Below are 21,763 nucleotides of genomic sequence, written 5' to 3'. Positions count from 1 at the left end.
GCCTGCGTGGGTTTTCTCCGGGCACTCCGGTTTCCTCCCACATCCCAAAAACATGCATTAATTGGAGACTCTAAATTGCCCGTAGGTGTGAATGTGAGTGCGAATGGTTGGTTGTTTGTTTGTATGTGCCCTGCGATTGGCTGGCAACCAGTTCAGGGTGTACCCTGCGTCCTGCCCGATGACAGCTGGGATAGGCTCCAGCACGCCCACGACCCTAGTGAGGAGAAGCGGCTCAGAACGCCCCCCCGATCAGAATCAGAATCATCTTTATTTGCCAAGTATGTCCAAAACACACAAGGAATTTGTCTCCGGTAGTTGGAGCCGCTCTAGTACAACTTCTGTGCTCATCACGGATTGTCCATAACGAACACCATGTTCAAGCATAAGGGTGTCCACACGTTCACTTGGTACCAGGACACCCTAGGTCGCAGTTCGATGATCGACTTTGTGGTCGTGTCATCGGACTTGCGGCCGCATGTCTTGGACACTCGGGTGAAGAGAGGGGCAGAGCTGTCAACTGATCACCACCTGGTGGTGAGTTGGCTCCGATGGGGGGGGGAGATGCTGGTCCGATGTGGCAGGCCCAAACGTATTGTGAGGGTCTGCTGGGAACGTCTGGCAGAATCCACTGTCAGAAGGAGTTTCAACTCCCACCTCCGACAGAACTTTGCTCACATTCCGGGGGAGGCGGGGGACATCGAGTCCGAGTGGACCATGTTCCGCGCCTCCATTGCTGAGGCGGCCGTAAGGTGGTTGGTGCCTGTCGTGGCGGCAATCCCCGAACCCATTGCTGGACACCAACGGTGAGGGATGCCGTCAAACTGAAGGAGTCCTATCAGGCCTTTTTGGCCTGTGGGACTCCTGAGACAGCTGATGGGTACCGGTTGACCAAGCGGAATGCAGCTTTGGTGGTCGCTGAAGCAAAAACCCGCGTATGGGAGGAGTTCGGTGAGGCCCTTTTTAAGAAGGGGGACCGGAGGGTGTGTTCCAACTACAGGGGGATCACACTCCTCAGCCCCTCGATTCAGGAGAGGCGGGTCCGTCGGGAAGTTGAATCTCAGATCCAGGAGGAGCAGTGTGGTTTTCGTCTTGGCCGTGGAACAGTAGACCAGCTCTACACCCTCGGCAGGGTCCTCGAGGGTGCATGGGAGTTTGCCCAACCAGTTTACATGTGTTTTGTGGACTTGGAGAAGGCGTTCGACCGTATCCCTCGGGGAGTCCTGTGGGGGGTGCTTCGGGGGTATGGGGTACCGAACCCCCTGATATGGGCTGTTCGGTCCCTGTACGACCGGAGTCAGAGTTTGGTCTGCATATCCGGCAGAAAGTCGGACTCATTCTGGTTAGGGTTGGACTCCGCCAAAGCTGCCCTTTGTCACCAATTCTGTTCATAACTTATATGGACAGAATTTCAAGGCGCAGCCGAGGCGTAGAGGGGGTCCGGTTTGGTGGCCTCAGTATTGCATCTCTGCTTTTTGCAGATGATGTGGTTCTGTGGGCTTCATCAAGCCGTGATCTCCAACTCTCACTGAAGCTGTTCGCAGTGTGAAGCGGCTGGAATGAGAATCAGCACCTCCAAATCTGAGACCATGGTCCTCAGTCGAAAAAGGGTGGCATGCCCTCTCCAGGTCGGGGATGAGATCCTGCCCCAAGTGGAGGAGTTCAAGTATCTTGGGGTCTTGTTCACGAGTGAGGGAAGAATGGAACGGGAGATCGACAGGCGGATCAGTGCAGCGTGTGCAGTGATGCGGACTTTGTATCGGTCCGTTGTGGTAAAGAAGGAGCTAAGCCGAAAGGCGAAGCTCTCAATTTACCGGTCGATCTATGTCCCTACGCTCACCTATGGTCCCTACCCTCGACCCAACCTCGGATAAGCGGTAGAAAATGGTTGAATGGATGGATGTTTTCAATGAGTGGGGACTTCTTTCAATAGGTCAAACTCTTGATGGAGAACAAAGCCTTCGACGAAAGATCTTCACTGGCTTCAACTTGAGAACGAGTTCAAAGAGTGACTTGAGAGAGGAGCATGGCTGACATGCATGGTCCATGTGTAGTCACACACAATGCACATAATCTCTTTTCACCATGTGATCGCCTTCACGCCCGCTGTGATCTTGATATCCCTAAAATAATAAGAACATATGGTGAGAAGGAATTACCTGTAGTCCAAGATCACTACATGTAACATAAGACTGCTGGCAAAATTTTGTATCATGAAACTGTGGTTGTTTTTGACTCGATATTACTCACCCAAAACAGTGATTTTTACCAATGTGATAAGGGTACTGTAATTCATTATCCCTTGTATATTTTGACACAACAATGTCAGACACCTGGTAATTGTTTTAAATTGTCTCCTTGTCTTGCCTTTAATTGTCTCCTTTAATGGAAACTTAAGATGGGGATTTTTTTTATGTATTATTATTATTATTATTATTATTTTATAACAGCCGTTTTCCAGTGGTTAAAGATGCCTTACAATGACTAAAAGTTGTTTTGGCTGGTCATTTGAGCTAAGGGTCATCCTCTCTTGCTCTTTCTCAAACCTTTAAACTGGAAACAAAACAAAAAAAAGAATGTTGGGCTACAAATAGAAGCGCTAATCATTTTAATGAAGCGCCTGCTACAATGCAGAGCCTCTAATTCACAAACAGGTTCAACGTGACAGCCAGACTCACCAGCTCAGCGGGAGACGCAGACAGAGTGAACAAGACATTGGAGGGTGTTGTTTTTTTTTCTCTTTACCTGTCAGGCAGCACCACATATAATTGGGCCATTAAAAAGGTAAAATATGAAAGCAGAAGCTGGACTGATATTACATGCCACCATGCTTTGCAGGGTGCAAATTTAACGTCGTCATTCACATTCACATAGATATTCTCGTGCATATAAACTCTTTGCATGTTCGCGGAGCATTCATCCATTGTAAGCAGCAATCGTGTGTAGCGTACAAAGCCGGTAGATAGGAAGTATAGTGATCAAAAAACATGACAGGGGCATGGTCTTAATATGTGAGTGAAAGAGCACTGGTAATCTAAGCTTGCCGAGAGCACTGCAAACCGCAACAGAGGTTTCGTTGCAGGTGAATACACTAAAATGACACAAACAAATGTAGACGAAAGCACCTGGGAGCTTGAATGCTTCAACCAGGTGAAGTCTGGTTTTTTAATCGTCTAAAAGCACCACCGAGCCTACACTTAAACACCTGGGCAACAGTTTTTCACCGGCATTTCAATCCAGGCGGCAGCAGGAGGTGATTTGTCGCTCGCGTTAGAGAGCATGTAATGGCCAGGCCTGTGCAATTATACCTTGCGGAGTTGTGCAGGTAAGATAACCTAGTGCAGGTCAAATTACCAAGTGTAAACTTTCCAATTCAATTCCTGAAACTTCCTAGTTAGTTACTGTCGCGGGAATCATCTTTTTCATTTAAGGCTCTCCCTGCTTTGCAGACACAGCCAAATTTTTGTTTTTAGAATTAAACCAAGGGCCAAACTTGCACTGAGAACCTGAAATGTTGCATTCCTAAAGTTATTTAAACCATCTTGGTTGTTGTATAAATGCTCAATTTGGATTGACACTGTCATAGAGTCATTTGTACAGCGATACGTGCTGTGGGTGTTTGCACGGGTGGTGCACCCACGTTGCTAAATTAGGGAAACAAAATAACACCTCTCAATATCGCAGGGCAGTTACAGTACACACTACAAACAACATCTACAATTATAGACGGTACATTAAAATTTTACATATTTCCTCAAATAGTGACATCCACTCCAGATTAATCACAGAGTGAGTGTGTCTTCCACTTGAATGAATAAAGACCACACCTCAAAATAGAGGCCTTCTTGTTTCACTCAGGAACAGTAGGTGTCTGTAACTACAGTACGTTTACGATAACATTTGATGCCACCATGTATTGTGGTAGTTACATTACATTACCCCTAATGAAAAAAGAAAAAAAAATGGTGCTCTGATTTTGAGTAAATAAACATCTCTGGTCAATATGAGGAAATACGTTAGACAAAACTAATATTTACAGGTGCAGTTTTATTAAAACAACTAAGGCGGCTAATGTTGCCTAAAAAATAAAAAGGTGATTACGAAAAGTCACTCTGTTAACATCACCAAAGGCACAGGTTGAGTCGTCCTGACATGCCTGTGTGTTGAGGCAGAGCTAGAAAGCCAGTGCAGACAAAGAAAGAGAAAAAGAGAGAGACAGAGAGCAAGTGAAGCAAGGAAAGAGAGAGAAGAGTGGGGTGACAGCAGCTTGCTAAAGAATTGATGAGTGGAGTCAGGGAGATGTTTCATCCACGCCATTTCCTACCGCGATGCACGTCCTCCACAATGACTTCCTGTCATCGTCATGCTAGGATGAGTTGACAAAGATATCCAGTCTGGATCCATGCCTTATCGTTGTAGCTCCAGTGTGCACTGTGTTCATATTTTTCAATGGCTGCGGTGTTTATAAAGGGCCTGGTGGTTACAAGCGCATAAAAATTCATTAATTGAACATTAAGAATTCTGTCGATTGTGCGGAATTAATTAAATCGTGTCTTGTAAGCAAGTGAGGCAAATTTGTGTGCACTATTTGGGTGCAACCAGCAAAGGCACTGTTGAGTCATTCCACTACATCCGCTATGCCATATATGCCAAACTCAGGCCCGGGGGCCAAATTTGGCCCACGATGTAATTATATTTGGCCTGTAAGACCATATCAAATGTGTATTAGAGCTGGGCCGCCAGTATATAGTACATGCGCCACTAATATTACAAATCCCAGAATGCTTTGCTAGTGTGTTGGCCCATCAGTCGAGACCGCCGAGCGCCCCTTCCCTTTCTGTTGCAGTCATTAGCAACTATGCTACCAGTCTCCTCGAGCAAATTTACAATTCCCCTTCCCAAAAATGGCCAAACGAAAGATGGAAAACGGTTAACTTCCAAGACAGGTGGGAGGTAGATTGTCTGTTCACTAAAGTAAAAGACAGACCTGTTTGTCGTGTGCGGAGAAACGTGGCTGTAACAAAGAATATAACATAATTGAATTAATGTTTTTGTTAATGCCCTTTATAAACTCCTAGGCAGGGACGGTTAATAGTTTGAAATTTGGATTTTTATTGAACGACATTCTTATTTCTTTGGGTTGTTTTTTTGTTGGCCTTTGAAAAAAGATTTACATTAAAAAGGAAGGTGGTTGGAGATAGATAAATAGAAGATGGAGAGCCAGAAGAATTTATGTTATCTATTTAAATACAAAACAACAAACAAATACCACTGATGTCTTTTATAGCTAATTAGATTTCTTGTGTTTATAATATTAAAGTTTCTTTATTCCAGATTCAGTGTTTAAGCAAAATTTAAGTTTGTTGTCATATGATAAACTTTAACGCTACATTTCTGGAAAGAAGGGAAAACTCATTGTATATTGAGTTTGGCCCGCGATGTCCCAATTTTTAATTTTGGCCCACCGTGAATTTGAGTTTGACACCCCTGCGCTATGGGATGAGATGTGTAATGATGATTACATTCGACCCACATATAATTATGAACATAGAGGGGAATTATACATAATAAAAACATGCCTGTAGACACAAAGTGAGCACACTGAATTCAAGTGGAAAATGAAAGAAAGCAGCACTTTTATTTAAACTTCACAGTTAACCAGCTTCACAGATGCCACATTTATTCTGTAGGCAGTGTGGTGTTAATGTAAAGCCATCTTTTTTTTTTTTAAAGAATATTTATTCTGGGGGAATTGCAATGTTTATTCAGGTGGACGATACATACAGTAATTAATTAGTGAATGGCATCTATAAGAGCAGAGGCCGGTATTTGAGGAAATACAGTACCATATACAGTACAGCGGTCCCTTGAGATACGTGTGAGCACATTTACATAGTTTGTTGCGACACAAGCCATCATTCGGCCCATGTTTTGCTATGACTCATGAGCAAATAATTGCGATTGCAGGGCTGTATGGTGGGAGTACTCAGTTTAACTCACGTCACAAAAAACAGCAGTTTGGCAGATGGAGAAACATTTTTTTGGGGGGAAAAAGATGCTTCAACCTGTTTAATACCGCTCAGGTGAGGTTTACTGCCAAACTAAACATCAAACAAAGAAAATTTAAACAACCACATAGATTTGCCTTGGGGATGTCTAGCTTAATGCTAACAAATATTGCAAAATGCTATAGACATGCTAACGAACAGTCTCTATGTGGTGGTGTAATAATGCTTTAAGCAACTGATATTTGAACACAAACGGTGCACCAAGACACGGAGACAGACAGCATAACAATACTCACAGGCATTGTATGCTTTATCCTCTGCGAAAAATGACTAATATTACAACTGCTTATGGAGTCTCATAGGGTAGTTGTTAAACTCTTGACTGTATTATACGGCCCCCCGGTGGCCAAGTCACGCACACCAGAAGGAGCTGCAATGAATTCATTGTGATAAACAAACAGTTTAATTCTTTACGTTCTATTTAACTATTTAATTATTACATGTCTGCGATTGGCTGGCATCCGCCTCTCGCCTGGAGTCAGCTGGGATAGGCTCTAGCACACAGGCAACCCTAATGAGGATAAGTGGAAATGGATGGATGACCATGTGTTTTTATAAAATACAATATTATAGCATGATATTTCTCATGGTCTGTGTTTTGGTTTGGGTTGTGTTTAGTTTTGTTCAATTTTTTCCTGTGTTCCATGCTTGTTGTGTGCTCATTTAGTTATTGTGTCCACCTGTTGTCGTCAACCTTTTAGCTAGTATCGACCAATCAGTTCTCTCCAGCCACTCGTGTCTTGTCCAGGTGTTCCTCGTTGTCTCGTCAATCTGTTTGTATTTAGTTCCTTGGTTTATTTCACTTCTTGCCAGTTCATTGTCTTTGTGGTATGTTATTGTCTGTTGTCATTGTCTCTGTCTGTTCCACATCTTACTCATCAGTCATGTTTTGTTTCCATTTTTGGTTTATTCAAGTGTTTCTTTGTTAATTTGGTTATCTATTGTGGGACTTTGTTTAATTTGCTTTATCCATGTTCGCTCTTTTTTTGGAGATTAAATATTTTTTGGAGACTCCCGAACTCCTGCCTTGCCTCTCTGATCCCCTGCACTTGGGTCCTCCATGTTTTGGCCTTGCCTTCCTCTCCTTCGAAAAAAAACAATCACAACAGAATGAACCAACCAAAACAGGACTCAGCGGGAAGAACGCTGCGTCACCGTGCACGCCACCAGTCTGCCTCCCAGCGCCCTCAGCCTGCCAACCATAACTACCCTCCTCCAGTAAGCCCTATCATTCAGTCTTCTCTGTCCTTTTCACCCGTGTCCCCCACTTTTCCTAGTTTTTCCCAATGCCCTACAATTTTACCTTCACATTGTTTTTTAGATTCAGATTTTTCTGATTCTGACACTTTTTTTTTTCTTCCTCCTTCCCCCCCCCGATTCCTTCCCTAGTTTTTCCCATCCTAGTCAGTTTTTGTCATGTCTCCCCTTTTCCAACCCCTGCGAGTCCAACCCAGAGTCCTTCTCCTCTGACCTGTACTTGGGCACCCGTTTAGCCATTTATCCGGGACGGCCGCGTGGTGGCCAACGGAGGCGCCCAAGTAAAGGTCAAATTTTGTCCGTTTTTTTTTTTTCCCCCTCTGTTCCCAAGTCACTTAATTTTTCACCAGTTCCCACTCCTTGTTCCACACCCCCAATTAAGTCACCGCCATCCAAACCTGCGCCCAAACCACCTCGTTCCGTACCACCCGTTTTTCCGAGTTCACCTACCCGAGTCCCTGTGCACTCTGACCCTTTCGGCAGTTGCGGCAGGCTCCCCTTCTGGCTCCTCTGCAGCTGCGCCAGGCTCCCCTTCCGGCTCCTCTGCAGCTGCGCCAGGCTCCCCTTCCGGCTCCTCTGCAGCTGCGCCAGGCTCCCCTTCCGGCTCCTCTGCAGCTGCGCCAGGCTCCCCTTCCGGCTCCACGGCAGCTGCACCCGGCAGCCGCACCAGGCTCCCCTTCTGGCTCCCCGGCAGCCGCGCCAGGCTCCCCTTCCGGCTCCCCGGCAGCCGCGCCAGGCTCCCCTTCCGTCTCCCCGGCAGCCGCGCCAGGCTCCCCTTCCGTCTCCCCGGCAGCCGCGCCAGGCTCCCCTTCCGGCTCCCCGGCAGCCGCGCCAGGCTCCCCTTCCGGCTCCCCGGCAGCCGCGCCAGGCTCCCCTTCCGGCTCCCCGGCAGCCGCGCCAGGCTCCCCTTCCGGCTCCCCGGCAGCCGCGCCAGGCGCCCCTTCCGGCTCCCCGGCAGCCGCGCCAGGCGCCCCTTCCGGCTCCCCGGCAGCCGCGCCAGGCGCCCCTTCCGGCTCCCCGGCAGCCGCGCCAGGCTCCCCTTCCGGCTCCTCGGCAGCTGCGCCAGGCTTCCGTCCTCGCTCCGGCAGCGCTCGTCCAGCGGCCGCCTCCCAATCTCGATCTGGCGGCGCCCACCAGACCCTATTGCCTGGCCCCTGCATTACCATTGGGTTCGGCACCATGATCGTCTGGCTGAATGGCCCTGTAAAGACCCTGGTGCTTGGTGTCTTGGACGACAACCTGAACCGCTCAGCCAAGTACCTCACCTCGGGTGGCCTGGATGGCCACCAGACTGACCTAAGGGGTGGACTCTGAACCCTCCTCCAGGCCCCCTTCCACCGACCCTGGATTGGTAACTTTTTAGTTGTAACTTTTGGTGTACGTCTGGGATCCATTCCTTCAGAGGGTGGTACTGTTTTGGTTTGGGTTGTTTAGTTTTGTTCCATGTTTTCCTGTGTTCCATATGTTTGTGTGCTCATTTATTGTCCACCTGTTGTCGTCGACCAATCGGCTCTCACCAGCCACTAGTCTTGTCCAGGTGTTCCTTGTTGTCTCTTCAAACTGTTTGTATTTAGTTCACTGGTTTCTTTCACTTCATTGTAGAATGTCATTGTCAGGTGTTATTGTCCCTGTCTGTTCCACATCTTCCTCACCATGTTTTGGTTCCATTTTTGGTTTATTCAAGTGTTTTTGTTACTTTGGCCATCTATTGTGGGACTTTGTTTAATTTGCTTTATCCATGTTCCTTGTTTGCCCTTTTTTGGAAATTAAATATTATTTTTTGACACTCCTGCACACCTGCCTTGCCTCCCAGCTTCCCTGCACTTGGGTCCTCCATGATTTTGCCTTGCCTTCCTTTCCTTCGGAAAAAAACAATCTTGACAATATTTTCCTCATCAAAAAACGCATTACAAAACTTTTTGAGTTGTGTGGATGCTGGAACGGATTGAGGACATTTCTATTTATTTCAATTGGGATTGACGATTTGAGTTACGAGTGTGGTCACAGAACAAATTAAACTCGTATTTCAAGCCACCACTGTATGTTAAGCATGCTGATGGGAGCTTCCAAAAGCTTATTCTTTTGTGTACAATAACATATGTTCTAATAAACAAGATTATGATGTCCTGAAACCAATAAAACCAAAACCCAAATCAAATACTTGGACTCAAAACGAATCAGAGCTTAATTTAAAGAATGCAGTGGAGATCCAGAGAGGCAAGAAATATTGCTGCTAATATCTCTGCAAGCTCAATAGCCCAAGAAACGGACACTGATGTGATAAACAAGTTGACTTGTTGAACAGGCCATGTTTAAAGCAGAAGGAAAGAATATTTAGGCAATGTTTTGCTCTTGGGCTCCTAAAGTACCATGTAAGCCACTCTGGCAAATTCAAATTCACTCTATCTGCAACTATGAAATTGTTAGGCGACAAAGATAGGGTCAGAAGCTAAAGACGAAAAGAAAAAAAAAAAGTTGCCTGTTTTATATTAGTGTTTTGGAATAAACATCTAATCATGTTAGCGTTAGGCAAAGTTTGCACACAAATGAACAGTAACATTAGCTAAGGTGCTAGCGCTAATACAACATGACGGGTGTCAAGGCTGGTCCAACACTACACATTACAAGAGGCGATGCGGGCTGACCGTGGCAAACCCAGAACTAAGCCATCTTAATATTTCAAGCTAAATGTAGTTAACTCCCCATTTTGAAATATATTTGACTGAAAAGGGGAAAGGCATAATAGATCCATTAAATGTTTATTAGGCCATCCATGCAGGTGAGTCCAAATTGAGCAACCTTAAGTGTATAATCAACTTGTACCTGCATTCAGTCACCATGGAAACAGAGAGAAGAAAGGTGAAATGAACAAGAAAGACAACGAAGAACTGCTACCATGGAGATAAAATGTTCGACAGATGGAGTTCTCCCTATGCAGATTTCACAATCTATATTCCACAGCGTTATCACATTCCTTGCAACACACAAAGCCTGTGCTCAGAGCAAAAAAATTTTTTTGCTAGGCCACAGAATGTCAGATTGTAAGAAATATCTGCTGATATACCCTCACTGTATTCGTTCAGAGTGGATAAAATGTTTTAAAGATAAAAAATAAAAATAATAATGCATGGATTTCATTTAAGGTTTAACTTTGAATTTCTATTTAGAATGACAGGATGCATCAGAAGGGCACATATTTCCTAAAGGTTTGGGGCAGAAGACTTAATCGCTTTCTCTAACAACATTTGTTCACAATGGATAACACAGAGGATGTGAATATCAGTCATACTCATCTTCTACATAATTTTCTTTGCATGAGTTCATAAAAGCTTACCAAAATGTATTGTGTCTCTTACCACTGTTAAGTGATTTACTGTGTCAATGTTCTTGAGAGTCTAGCGGGTCAACAAGTAAATGGGAACGTTTTGTGCCCAAATTGGAAGCCTGCCGTTGCTTTTGAAAACACTGATGTGCCTACTTCCCGAGCTAAATGTTGTGAGCGCACATGTGCATATTTTTCTTCCTTAAGGTGAAAAAGGAGGAATCTATATGAGGCATTTATTTATTCAAGTGGCCGGCCCAAAATTAGGGCACGTGGAGGGTATTAAGGAAAAACTGTCCTATACCTAACCTCCTTTCTGTGATGACGGTTGACTTCCAAGTTGTTCTAATTCCCCCAAAAATGTTCACATTGGAAATAATCTGAGGGACCTAATTCAAACTGTTGCCATCAAAAAAAAACTTTATTAACTAAAGAATTTGTTAACTACTGTATAATGAAACTAAAAATAATGTAATACACACGTCATGGTGATGGTGGAACAAGATTGTGTTAGCAGAGTGATTCTGTCACTTCGAGGAGTTTGACAGGTATTACTGGAATTAACAAGTGTTGTGTCGTGCATGAGTGTATTTGCACTTATGTACTGTACATAATGCCCACGCATGTGTGCAAAAGAAGGAAATAATGAAATAGAAAGGAAACTGAATAATGCATAGATGCACAAAAACATGGAGCATGGAAAAAATAACTGATCGGTAAACAAGACTGAGGAAAGAAAGAGGACAAATGTGTTATTTCAAATCCAACAATGCCTCCATCCTCTTATTGTGTCTAAGCTGTTATACATTAAACCAGTCGCTTAGAGTACAATCACCTCAACTGCTATTGATACAGGTATTGACCGAACACGCACCTCCTCCTTTACAGGACCAGGCACGAAACATCAATCACTTCCTCACTTATTCATGTCCTCGCTACTGTCCCTGTGAAAATGTATGTAATGGATGCTGCACAGAGTCAAAGAGGGAAGCTGTACATGATCACACCAAGAAATACACTAGATGTGTTGTTGATGTGAATTATCCATTTCTGCGGTGTAGTTGCAGACACCAGTTAACTTCAGTTAATATATCTCAGCCAAGATGCATTGTGTAAGGCTGTTAGATGATTTGATGAATATTCTGTCACATCCATTAAAGATGAAGCAGTACAGCAGGTAAGTCAGCACAATTGTATGACAGAGAAAAACGATAACCAGATTCGAACCAGACTTAAAATTAGAATGACATATATTGGAATGAAAGTACACCTTTTTTGCAAACCCTAGGTACCGGTTTACATTTACACAATGTAAAAGAAATGTGTCATTTTCCATATACCTATGGATAATGTGCTCTATTGATAGGGTTGGACAACGAGAATCGAGAACCGATTGGAACCAGGACTAACCTTTCGGTTCTCCCGGAATCGTTCAAATGTAAAAATTTCGGTTCCCAGTTTCGTTGCTTCGTCCGCCGACCCCGAATAAGAAGTGAAAACCAATGAAGAAGAAGAACGCGCACCAAGATGTCCTTGTGCCCAATGGCGGCGGCGGCGCTCAAAAGTGTGTCTTAACTTTGTTAAAATTAATGACCAGTCGCCTCAGTGCAACACTTGGAATAAGATTATATTGTGCAAATGAGGCTTTCACGATGTGTAGCGTCTGACGCACTCCGAACCTCATCCTACAAAGCGCGGAGCTTCAGTGAAGTCAACTCTCAGTCAATTGGGTTAGTGGAACAATAAAATACGTCTGTGCCAACATTGAGATAGCTAACAAGGTAAACGGTCAGTTGCACTTTTGCACTGATGGGTTTTAGTGTTTATTTTAGTCTTCAAACCAACGTAAGAGCTGATGACAGAAAAAAAAAAGCTTAACATTGAGCTAAAATTTCACCATAGCAACTTTACATCACAATGAATTGGGACAAAATCCCCATAATCGTTGTCCCACAGTATCACAAACACTAACCTCATCAGTGGGTAAGGAAAGGAATCATTTTATAGTATTTGGTTCCAAGCATTAAAAAAAAACACAAAACAAAAAACACACTGGTGCCGTGTGAAGTTACTTTTCGTGTCAAAATGCTGCGTTCTGGTGTGTACCCTTCAAAATAAAAGGCTACAAGCTTAAAACAGGAAGTCAAGTTAAAACTTGCACATGTAAACCATTTGATGTGATAAAACAGTTCCAAATAACGATTTTAACAATGCTATATTTTACTTTTAGCTGAATCATTAATTAATGAATATTAAGTCAATTGGATTAGTTCCACACACATTGCCTTTTAGTTCATAAGTTTGATAGTGACACTGGTGATAAAGAACCCTGAGTCAAATGTTCATTTTTTGTCTTTTATTTTGTACTTTCTTTAATGTAATTTTCTTTACTCATTATTAGCACTATGTTTCCCAATTTTCTTATTTTTTTTAGTTCGTGAAAATACTAAGCCTCCTTGTCAAAAGCACCTTTTGTCTGTACTTTATTGGAATAAACACTGAGTTAGTCCACCTACACTCTGTGTCTGCTTTGAGGTCCAACCAGTGGAATATCATTACAATACCAAACATGTAAATAGACCTATGCAGCCAATTTGCAACTCCGAGCTTCTTATTCAAACCATAGTGAACTTTTCGTCTGATTACAAAGTTATTTTGCATCAGGATGCGACATTCTATCATCTTGGATGATCCTTTTGAACTTTGAATTATCATGCATCACTTCAGTCACTCTAAACGAGCGAAGGGGAAGTATCATCAACAGAAGACAACACATCTAATATTTCAGTTTGAAAAATATTTGTCTTTTTGGGGGTAAACAATCATGCCTCGACTGTTCAAACAGAAGCGGGCAACTTGTGTATGGCGCTCACAAAAGGCCCCAACCTAATGGAAGTTTAAATTACCATTTAAATAGGATTTCCTTTTTTTGTTGTGGTGGGGGTGGGGCATCATACAGAAAGATAAATTACATTGTAAACAACGTCAAAACAGTTTAATGATAGACATGAAATGAAAGCGCCCGCCCTGTGCTTTCTTGGCTACTGAGTGATATAAAGAGCGGACTGAATAAATAACGAGAAGGCCCGAGGCAAAAAAGCCACTATGCAGACTTGTTTTGTCTCTAGCTAGGCTTGCACTTTTAATTGACTTGAATACAAACTCAATTACAGCATTGTGTCCACCGGAGGGAGAAAGAGCAACTGAGCGAGTGAGTGCGAAGAGGATGGGGACGGAGGGGAGGAGGCCGCAAAAAGGCGAGAGGAATGAGGGACTTATTGGGTCAGAATGGCACTTCAAGGGTGGAACCAGGACAGCAGACAAAGCTTTTCTACTGGCATGTCTGTCGATGGGAATTACATCTCAGCGAGAGGTAGACTAAAAAAAGATTAACAATTGGGGGGGGGGGGACATTCTCCGGTTCTCTTAAGTCTTTTATTCATTTATGTGATGCAATAAGCGGGTAAGTGGAGATTCTTTATGAAAAGAACCATCCTCTGCATCACACAGAAATACTGACAGGCGTGACTCATTACGGGTCTGGCTGTAGATAAGCCAGTATGTATGTTTTGTTCTTAATTGTACAGAAACGTATGGTGTCAGAGCAGTTATGGTGGGAGGATTATGGAAGTGTGAGCCTTTCATACATCTGAAATCACAAAACAACAGATTCTCTCTCTCTCTCTCTCTCTCTCTCGCTCTCTCTCACCCCCACAGCAGTCAGTGCAATATTTGCAGACAGTGAGCCAATATTTCCACGTTGTCCATGCCCATTGGTATGTGTGTGTGTATGGGAGGATGGCGAGCTGTTGTTCCCATTGTTGTGCTTTATTGATTAGTCATCTTTGTGGGCAATAGGCGCCGTTATCGGGCCTGACACTGAGACAGACGGGGTAGATGATGCATGGGATGGCAAAACTGTTCCGACGCAAAGATAATGGAGCGACGCACACGCAGACACACAGTGGTGCCAAGACGGACGGCTCTGCAACTGGCACATGCTCCCACAGTCTCTTGCACACAAAATAGACCCATTACACAAGTGAGCACAAACATATTGGCAGCGATGGATTTGTCCTCAAAATTCTAAAATGCATATGGATACTGATTATCTATTGTCACTTCTGCGTCTCTCATGAGGCGTCGTTTACGGAAGTCAAGCACGGCCCTGAAGAATCGCAGCAAAAGTCTCTCAGGACAAAAAGTAATTGAAAAAAGGAAGATAAAGTCCATGAAGGGACGACAAACCCCACAGAGCTTCTCCACCACGTACAGCAAAGGGTTCTGCCACTCACCTACAAGGGAAAACAAGAAGAGACAATGAGGTCAGCATTAAAGAATTAGAACTGTGCAAGATGCAGTGAGCAAATCGAAGCATCTTCTGTGTACTTAATGGTGTGAAACATTTAAATGAGCTGCTTCCTGCCAGCACATTCGGCATAGATAGACCCACATTGTTTAACGTTTCAGCATTACTAGTTATAATGATTGGAACACATGTAAACCAAGAACCCTTCCACAAACACTTTCCTGGGTACTGTACTTAAGGCTAAAGCCAAAAGATGGATCAGATGTATAATTATTTGATACAATTTATATCGTCGCTGTCTCCAGAATTCTTGCCCCTTGAAAAAGACTACTTTTCAGGAAATAAAAGAAAATGCCATCTTGCTTGAGTTAACACCACCTTGACTGGTAAAAAAAAAAAAAAAAAAAAGCCTCTAACACTTCACAAAGACAAACGACTGTGGTCACATCATCTTTCCAACTTGTTTCCCTAAAGTCTTAGAGCATAAGTAATGCAATAAATAAAATGATGCACTAACTAAGCAGTTTAGTAGGTGTAAATGGATCTGCACACATTTACTGTACCTTCGTGCCAGACCAGTTCCTTCTTAACTGAAGCATTATAGCGATCAATTTTAAACAAAAAAGGCTAACTCAAATGTATCTACCTAACTAGTTGCACTCGCTGTTGCCTTAAAAAAACAATCAGACTTTCAATCTTGAAGCCAAATAATGCCCCATGGCTCTGGCAGCGTGTGGGAAGAGACTGAATTTCTGAACACTTCTGAGACAGCTGAGCATTCACGAGAGTTATTAAATGTATTTTCAAGCTATTTTCAACACCATAAAGTGGTTAATAATGTGTAAAAACAACATACAACGTGGAGACCAATAGTATTGATTTGTGGAAAAAAAATACTAAATTGACCATATTTGGACATACGAGGTCTCCGGCCAACAGCGCCAATATGTTCCACTAAATTCTTTATAATACAGTTTAAAAATAACATTTGTTTCAAGACTTTAAACAAAAACATTACAACAGCTGCATGTCTTCATTAAGGTGTCGGGTGTGCTCGAGTCTTTCCAGCTGACTTTGGGGGAGAATTGTGGTTGCCGGCCAAATTGCCGCACATGAGCAACCATTCACACTGTCTGGACAATTTAGTCTTCAGTAAACCGAACATCCATGTTTTTGGAACGTGTGAGGAAGCTGTAGTAACATGCAACATGCAAACTCCACGAGCGAAGGCCGAAGTGGATTTTTGAACACTGAACCTCAGATCTGTGAGGCAGATTTTGCTGATGCACTTTGTTGCATTTCTTTAGTTGTATTTTGTCACCACAGTACATCTTGACTTGGTATAATTTGCTCACTTCCTTGCCAAAGTGCTCCAAATGTGTCAGATTGCAAGAGGATCACTTGTGCACATCCCCCTGAGGTCAACCCATGGATGTTTATTTGGATTCAGATCTGGGCTCCGGCCAGGGAAATTCGCCTCTGAAGGTTTCATGCCAACACTGACTGGTATTTCATAACTCTCATGCCCTTGATGAAGGCCCCAGAGTTCCAGTATGAAACAAAACAACCTAAAGCCTCATGAGATTTGTTAAAGCTATAGGAAAATCAACGCTCAACAAAATTAACAAATAACCGATTCATTGACTATTATTTTTGTTCTTAACACAATAGAGAAATCACTCTCTGAATGTTCTGAACTCCTGTTTCAATGATGTAATGAACCAATTTGTGATATCCAGAGTTGTGCCGTGGCATGGATGTAGTTCAGCTTCCCATAGTTGATGTCATACTTTGTTAGACAGCAAAGTAGTTGAGCCTGAATCAGCTAGCGCCTTTGTTGGTTACATCCAAGTAGTACACTCTTTTTTTTTTTGCCTCAGTTGCTTCAAGACAAGATTAATAAACAATCACTTCAATTGAATAATCAAGGTATGCCTATCCATAGCTGTGTTATGTTGTTCTGGTCATAGGCAACTTTGTTTTTGCACCAGCTTTGTCTGACATAAGAAAAAACCTAACGTAACCTAAATTGTGCACGAAAAAAATAATCTCGGTCTGCAATAATAATGGTGGATAATGTGTTACGGTCTGAGGAATGAAACTTTTGGTAACGATCTCACATGATATGTGAAATTTTATATGTCCCTTAAAAAATATATATTTCGTCTGTTTTATTTCCCATTTGGGGCTCAAGTGGATCAGCCATCCCTCTTTCCGGGATTTAAGTGAGTTGTGGCCAAATGTCAGATGTAAAGCCGGCTGTCCACAAGAGGCCAACCACCAGCACACAGGGGATAGATTGTCACGGCGTGCGCTCAACACTCATGTCTTTCTCCACAGGGACAAATAGACTCGGTTTGCCCAGCCAACCGTGAAAATTGACAAAGGTCAAGTTTTCCACCACATATTCCGTTATTCCCCTATGGGACAGTTTGGGTTAGGTGAGGCCACAAAGCCGAACCGCAGATATGAAATAAATCAATGAAAATTTTATGTGCATGGCCATTTTAGTTATTAGTTATAAAATGATCGGTATCATAGTTCACCTATATATATATTTTTCTGTGTGTGTGTGTGTGTGTGTGTGTAGAATGCATCTAATACTTTCTACTGAAAAAAATAACCGCTCTATAATGCAAATCCGTAATGCCCACAATTGTGGGAACAGCAAGCTCCCAGGAGAACAGTAAAACACAAACACAATGACTCACAACACTCACGGGACCACAGGAGCTGCTGTCGGCCACAGCACACACCCAGACACTCACTTGCAGACCCAATGTCACACGCCGCTCAACCAGGTCCCACCTCTTAAAGGAACAGATCTAACACACAGACTGAACAATACGTACAGTATTTAAAAACATTGTGTTTAAATATGTTTAAAACGTGTGTTTTAAGAAGTTTAAATGTGTTTAAGTATGTGAGAGGGGCAAAACTATATTCAAAAAATATTTTTTATACTGTCTCTCTATATATTGCAGATTTTACCCATGGCGGTTGGGTCTCCCCATGATGAAAAGGGGTTAACTGTACAGTATACCATTTGGTCAATGCCACATAAATCCATTGATTAAATTACATTGTTTTAAAAGTATGCTCCATGTCTTGTGTAGCTTTATTTGTAGCTTTCCTAAACTTTGTTGTAACAAGTCAATATATAACATTAGTATGACGTTTCTTTCCCTCAAAAACACTGGTATTTATTTTGCACATATTTCTTAGCATCTTTCTACAGTAATGCCGTCAGGGTTGTTATTGGGATTCTTCTGTGCCTAAATCTGTTGTCAATAAGACTTTCATAAGCATACAAAATGTCTCCCTTGCTTTGTCGTCTCGTGTTATTTAAACAGGGATACACAATACTCTCTCGCTCGCTTTCTCTCGGTCTGCAGGAAGGAAGGATCATTACTGAAAGCATCTTTCACTGCACAGACACAATAGAATGTGTGTCAATTGCATCAAAATGTCACTCAGACAACAATGGGCAAACAAAGCCAGTGAAACGATTCAGAACTGAATCATTTATCACTCTCTTGGACTACTTTTTTCGACTTAGCCATAATGTACTGTTCAGCCAGTACAGCTTTTTGACTTTGCAATGAGTACCATTTCATGTTCTATGGTCGACCCCCTCCCACCACCTTTGGGTCAAACAAAATCAGCACACCAAATAAATATATATATGGTATATGCGTATTTTTTCAGGACAGAAAACCCTAGTCAGCCAAATTTTTAATATGTCGAATTTAGATTTCTAAACAGTGCTTAATTTAAGGTCTAAAATATTAAATGTAGTGAGTTTGTAAACTTTTTTTTTGCAGCAATAGTGGCATGCAAAATTCTCATTCCACTGTATTTTTTTTTTATGCTGTATATTTTTAGGCGTCCAAATTTTATTCAAAAGATGACAGACTGAGACTGTCCTGTCCCATCAGTCTCACAAGAATAAAAATGCATCACTGTAATAAGACAGTGGGCCAAGACTTACGCAATCACCCTTTTCATTATTTTCCAAAAGGAAAGTTGGAAATAGAAATACTTCAGATTGCTATCTCCAAAACCATAACTATAGCTGGCGGTGCATGAACTGATCTGATTACATAAGGGTAGGATGAGCAATGCATTCAGGCTAAATATTCTTGATGGCTAAATTAGAGACTCATTAGTTGTAGTAACAAGGTAGATGGAGTGAGATATTGCATAATCCTGTTTTGAATCAAGTAAATACATCAATAGGGAGTCTGTTCTTGCTGCTCACTTTTCCAGAGAGCCTGCTATGATTGTAATTTAACAGGATTTTCTACCAAAAAATGCAAGCATATGCAGCCGTGGCCCAATGGTTAAGATCATCGCCTGCCACCGTGGGGGACCTAGGTTCAAAACCCCGACTGGACCATCCACCAACATCCCCCGGACTCACGGCTGTGGTGTCCTTGAGCAAGACACTGATACCCCGAAATGCTCCCCGGGCGCTTCAGCTGCCCCCTGCTCCAGTGTGTTCCACTAACATGTGTATGTGTTCACTGTGATGGGTTAAATGCAGAGAACAAATTTTGTGTGCATGCATGCATGTTCATGACAATAAAAGATGATTCTTCTTCTTCTTCTTCTAAAGACATATTTTAGCTTGCCATTTTAAAAATAATGAACTTGATTAAAGAGGGTTAGAGTAAGTCCGAACATAATAGCGTTTGACTTTTTTTGTGCTACTGCATTGCCTTTACCCCTACAGGCTGTCAAAGACTTAGAATATTCCAGATATGCTTCTTAACAAGGCGTGCAACGCACCAAAATGAGGTGTGCCGATTTCACATTTTGTTCTAAGTTTTTTTTTCTTATCGCGCCTCAGATGAATAACAGTGATAATACAAAGGTAAGGGGGGGTGTTCGACCATAGAACATGAAAGGGTACTTGTTGCAAAGTCAGAAAGCTGTACTCGCTGCACAGTACATTATGGCTGAGTCGACAATAATAAAAAGCTGCGTTCAGTCTAATCATATGTGGCGAGACTCCCCCCCCCCGAAGAAAGGGTAAGTAGGTGTTTATTTTTCCACAATTTATTGAATCAGCTGTGAAATTCATTTAAAATGTGCACGACAGTTAAGAATGTTACTTAAATTTTGTTTTGTCCGTTTGACTGGAACATAATATTAATTTAATTTAACCTCAGAAACTGTGCCTTTTGACCCATTTGCGGCAATAAAATTGTCTTTTCTGTAATGTCTGCATGATTCATAGCATTTTTTCCTGGGGTGGGATTTTAATGCATTAATAGTGATTAATTGATTACGAAAAAAAATAAATAATGCATTTTAATCACATTTTGTGTTCCCAACAATGCAGAAAATTTTTCAGTGCACAATTTTCTGGTCCACAAATGACACTGACGCACACATCAGAGTTCGGCTACCGTGATGGAGGAATTGGATGAAACAAGGACTTGCTAGGACTGATGGGACGCAAATTTCATTAAAATAAACTAACCGATGGCTGCCTTGATATACGTGGTTTTGTGCAAATTGTGCAAAAAGGAGTCTTCATACCACCGAAGCACTTCAACGATCTGATATGTGATCCAACTTTTCAATTGCTACATAGAAACCATTCAAAGGCAATACTGTTCCAAAAAAAATAAAAATAAAATAAAATGTCCTAAAATGGCACTTCAACTTTAGGTTTGTTTACTTTTGGCCAGGGAAATTTTCTATTACTTTTTCTGCTGTTTTGTATTTAAACACAATTAAATGCATTCTTCCAGTCAACAATATTCCTGTTCGTATCAATTATTTGATTCAGTTGTACACGTAAATCAACATCAATTAAACCATGTTGCTTTTTAGGACAAATATTGTTGTACGATTAAAATGTGATGAATCAATATTAATTGATTGCACAGCCTCTAATTAATTAGATTCTCTTTTGTAATCAAGTCCCACCCCTAGTTTTCCTATTGAGGTCCCCTGAGACCACACTGCCTAGAAAAAGCAAATACTCCAACAAAGACTTTAAATTGTACGTAGGTGTGAGTGTGAATAGTTGTCCTCTGTGATTGGCTGGGGACCAGTCTGGGGTGTACCCTGCCTCCCGTCCGAAGTCAGCATGCATATGCTCCAGGTCACTCCTGACCCTAATTTTCTCGGGAAAATGGATGGATAATAAAGGTTATATTTACATATAATTGAATACAAATTTAATATACACAAGAGGGTTGAGGATTACAAAATGAAGAAAGTTACTTAAGTAATGTAGTACAATGTGCAAAACATTTCTGGTGTTCATAATTTTAATTTCCAAATATTTCACATTGTGCCCTCTAAAGGGTTAAAAGAGCACAGAAGGTGACTAAAAAGTCATGGCGAGCTTAAGTCCATATGTTAGAAGGGGTGTGAATCGTGAGCCAGGTCATCTCCATGGACACTAAACATTATGTTGATACCTCCTGCTTAACAATGACCTGAACCCCGGCCATTGGACCGTACGGCGGATGACTTTGTGGCCTGCGACAGCATGAATGATAATGGGACAGACTGTGTTAGTCAAAACACATTAGCAAGCGCTTCAAGGTTGCAAGAAGTTGTTTTGAGAGCTTTTATAAAAGAGGTAGTGGAACACAAGTGCATGAAATGCCCTGAGAGTGAAGTGTTGCCGTTATTGCACCGTAAGTAAATGGCTGCTGTGTAAGTAGGGACCACCCATAAAACACACAAATTCTGTGTGGGAGTTTATTGATTTTCTTTTCTGCCTGCTTTCTCATCTTTACTTCACCAGCACACCTGTATTTTTCTATTTGTTTGTGGACATTTTCC

The 21,763-nt window shown here is 42.3% G+C and overlaps 2 protein-coding genes across 5 annotated transcripts in view; one reads left to right on the top strand and one right to left on the bottom strand.

Moving 5' to 3' along the window:
* Window positions 1-21,763, bottom strand: part of cadm2a (cell adhesion molecule 2a) — a 307,569-nt gene that overhangs the window by 208,869 nt on the left and 76,937 nt on the right. The gene's annotated exons all lie outside the window — the stretch shown is intronic.
* LOC133466992 (mucin-1-like) lies at window positions 6,889-9,431 on the top strand. Of its 2 annotated transcripts, none has more exons than XM_061751333.1 (2): window positions 6,889-7,283; window positions 7,806-9,431. In XM_061751333.1, the coding sequence occupies exons 1-2, from the start codon at window positions 7,176-7,178 to the stop codon at window positions 8,634-8,636; spliced, it is 939 nt and encodes a 312-aa protein (XP_061607317.1). In that variant the 5' UTR covers window positions 6,889-7,175; the 3' UTR covers window positions 8,637-9,431. The 2 variants fall into 2 exon arrangements, 1 of the variants encoding a protein (XP_061607317.1); XR_009785104.1 differs by having other exon boundaries at window positions 7,164-7,283; window positions 7,455-7,947.

This window comes from Phyllopteryx taeniolatus, chromosome 17 (assembly GCF_024500385.1).
Source record: "Phyllopteryx taeniolatus isolate TA_2022b chromosome 17, UOR_Ptae_1.2, whole genome shotgun sequence".
In the NCBI taxonomy this organism is placed as follows: Eukaryota; Metazoa; Chordata; class Actinopteri; order Syngnathiformes; family Syngnathidae; genus Phyllopteryx; species Phyllopteryx taeniolatus.
Note: the sequence above shows the minus strand (reverse complement) of the source record. Positions and strands in the feature narration are given on the sequence as shown.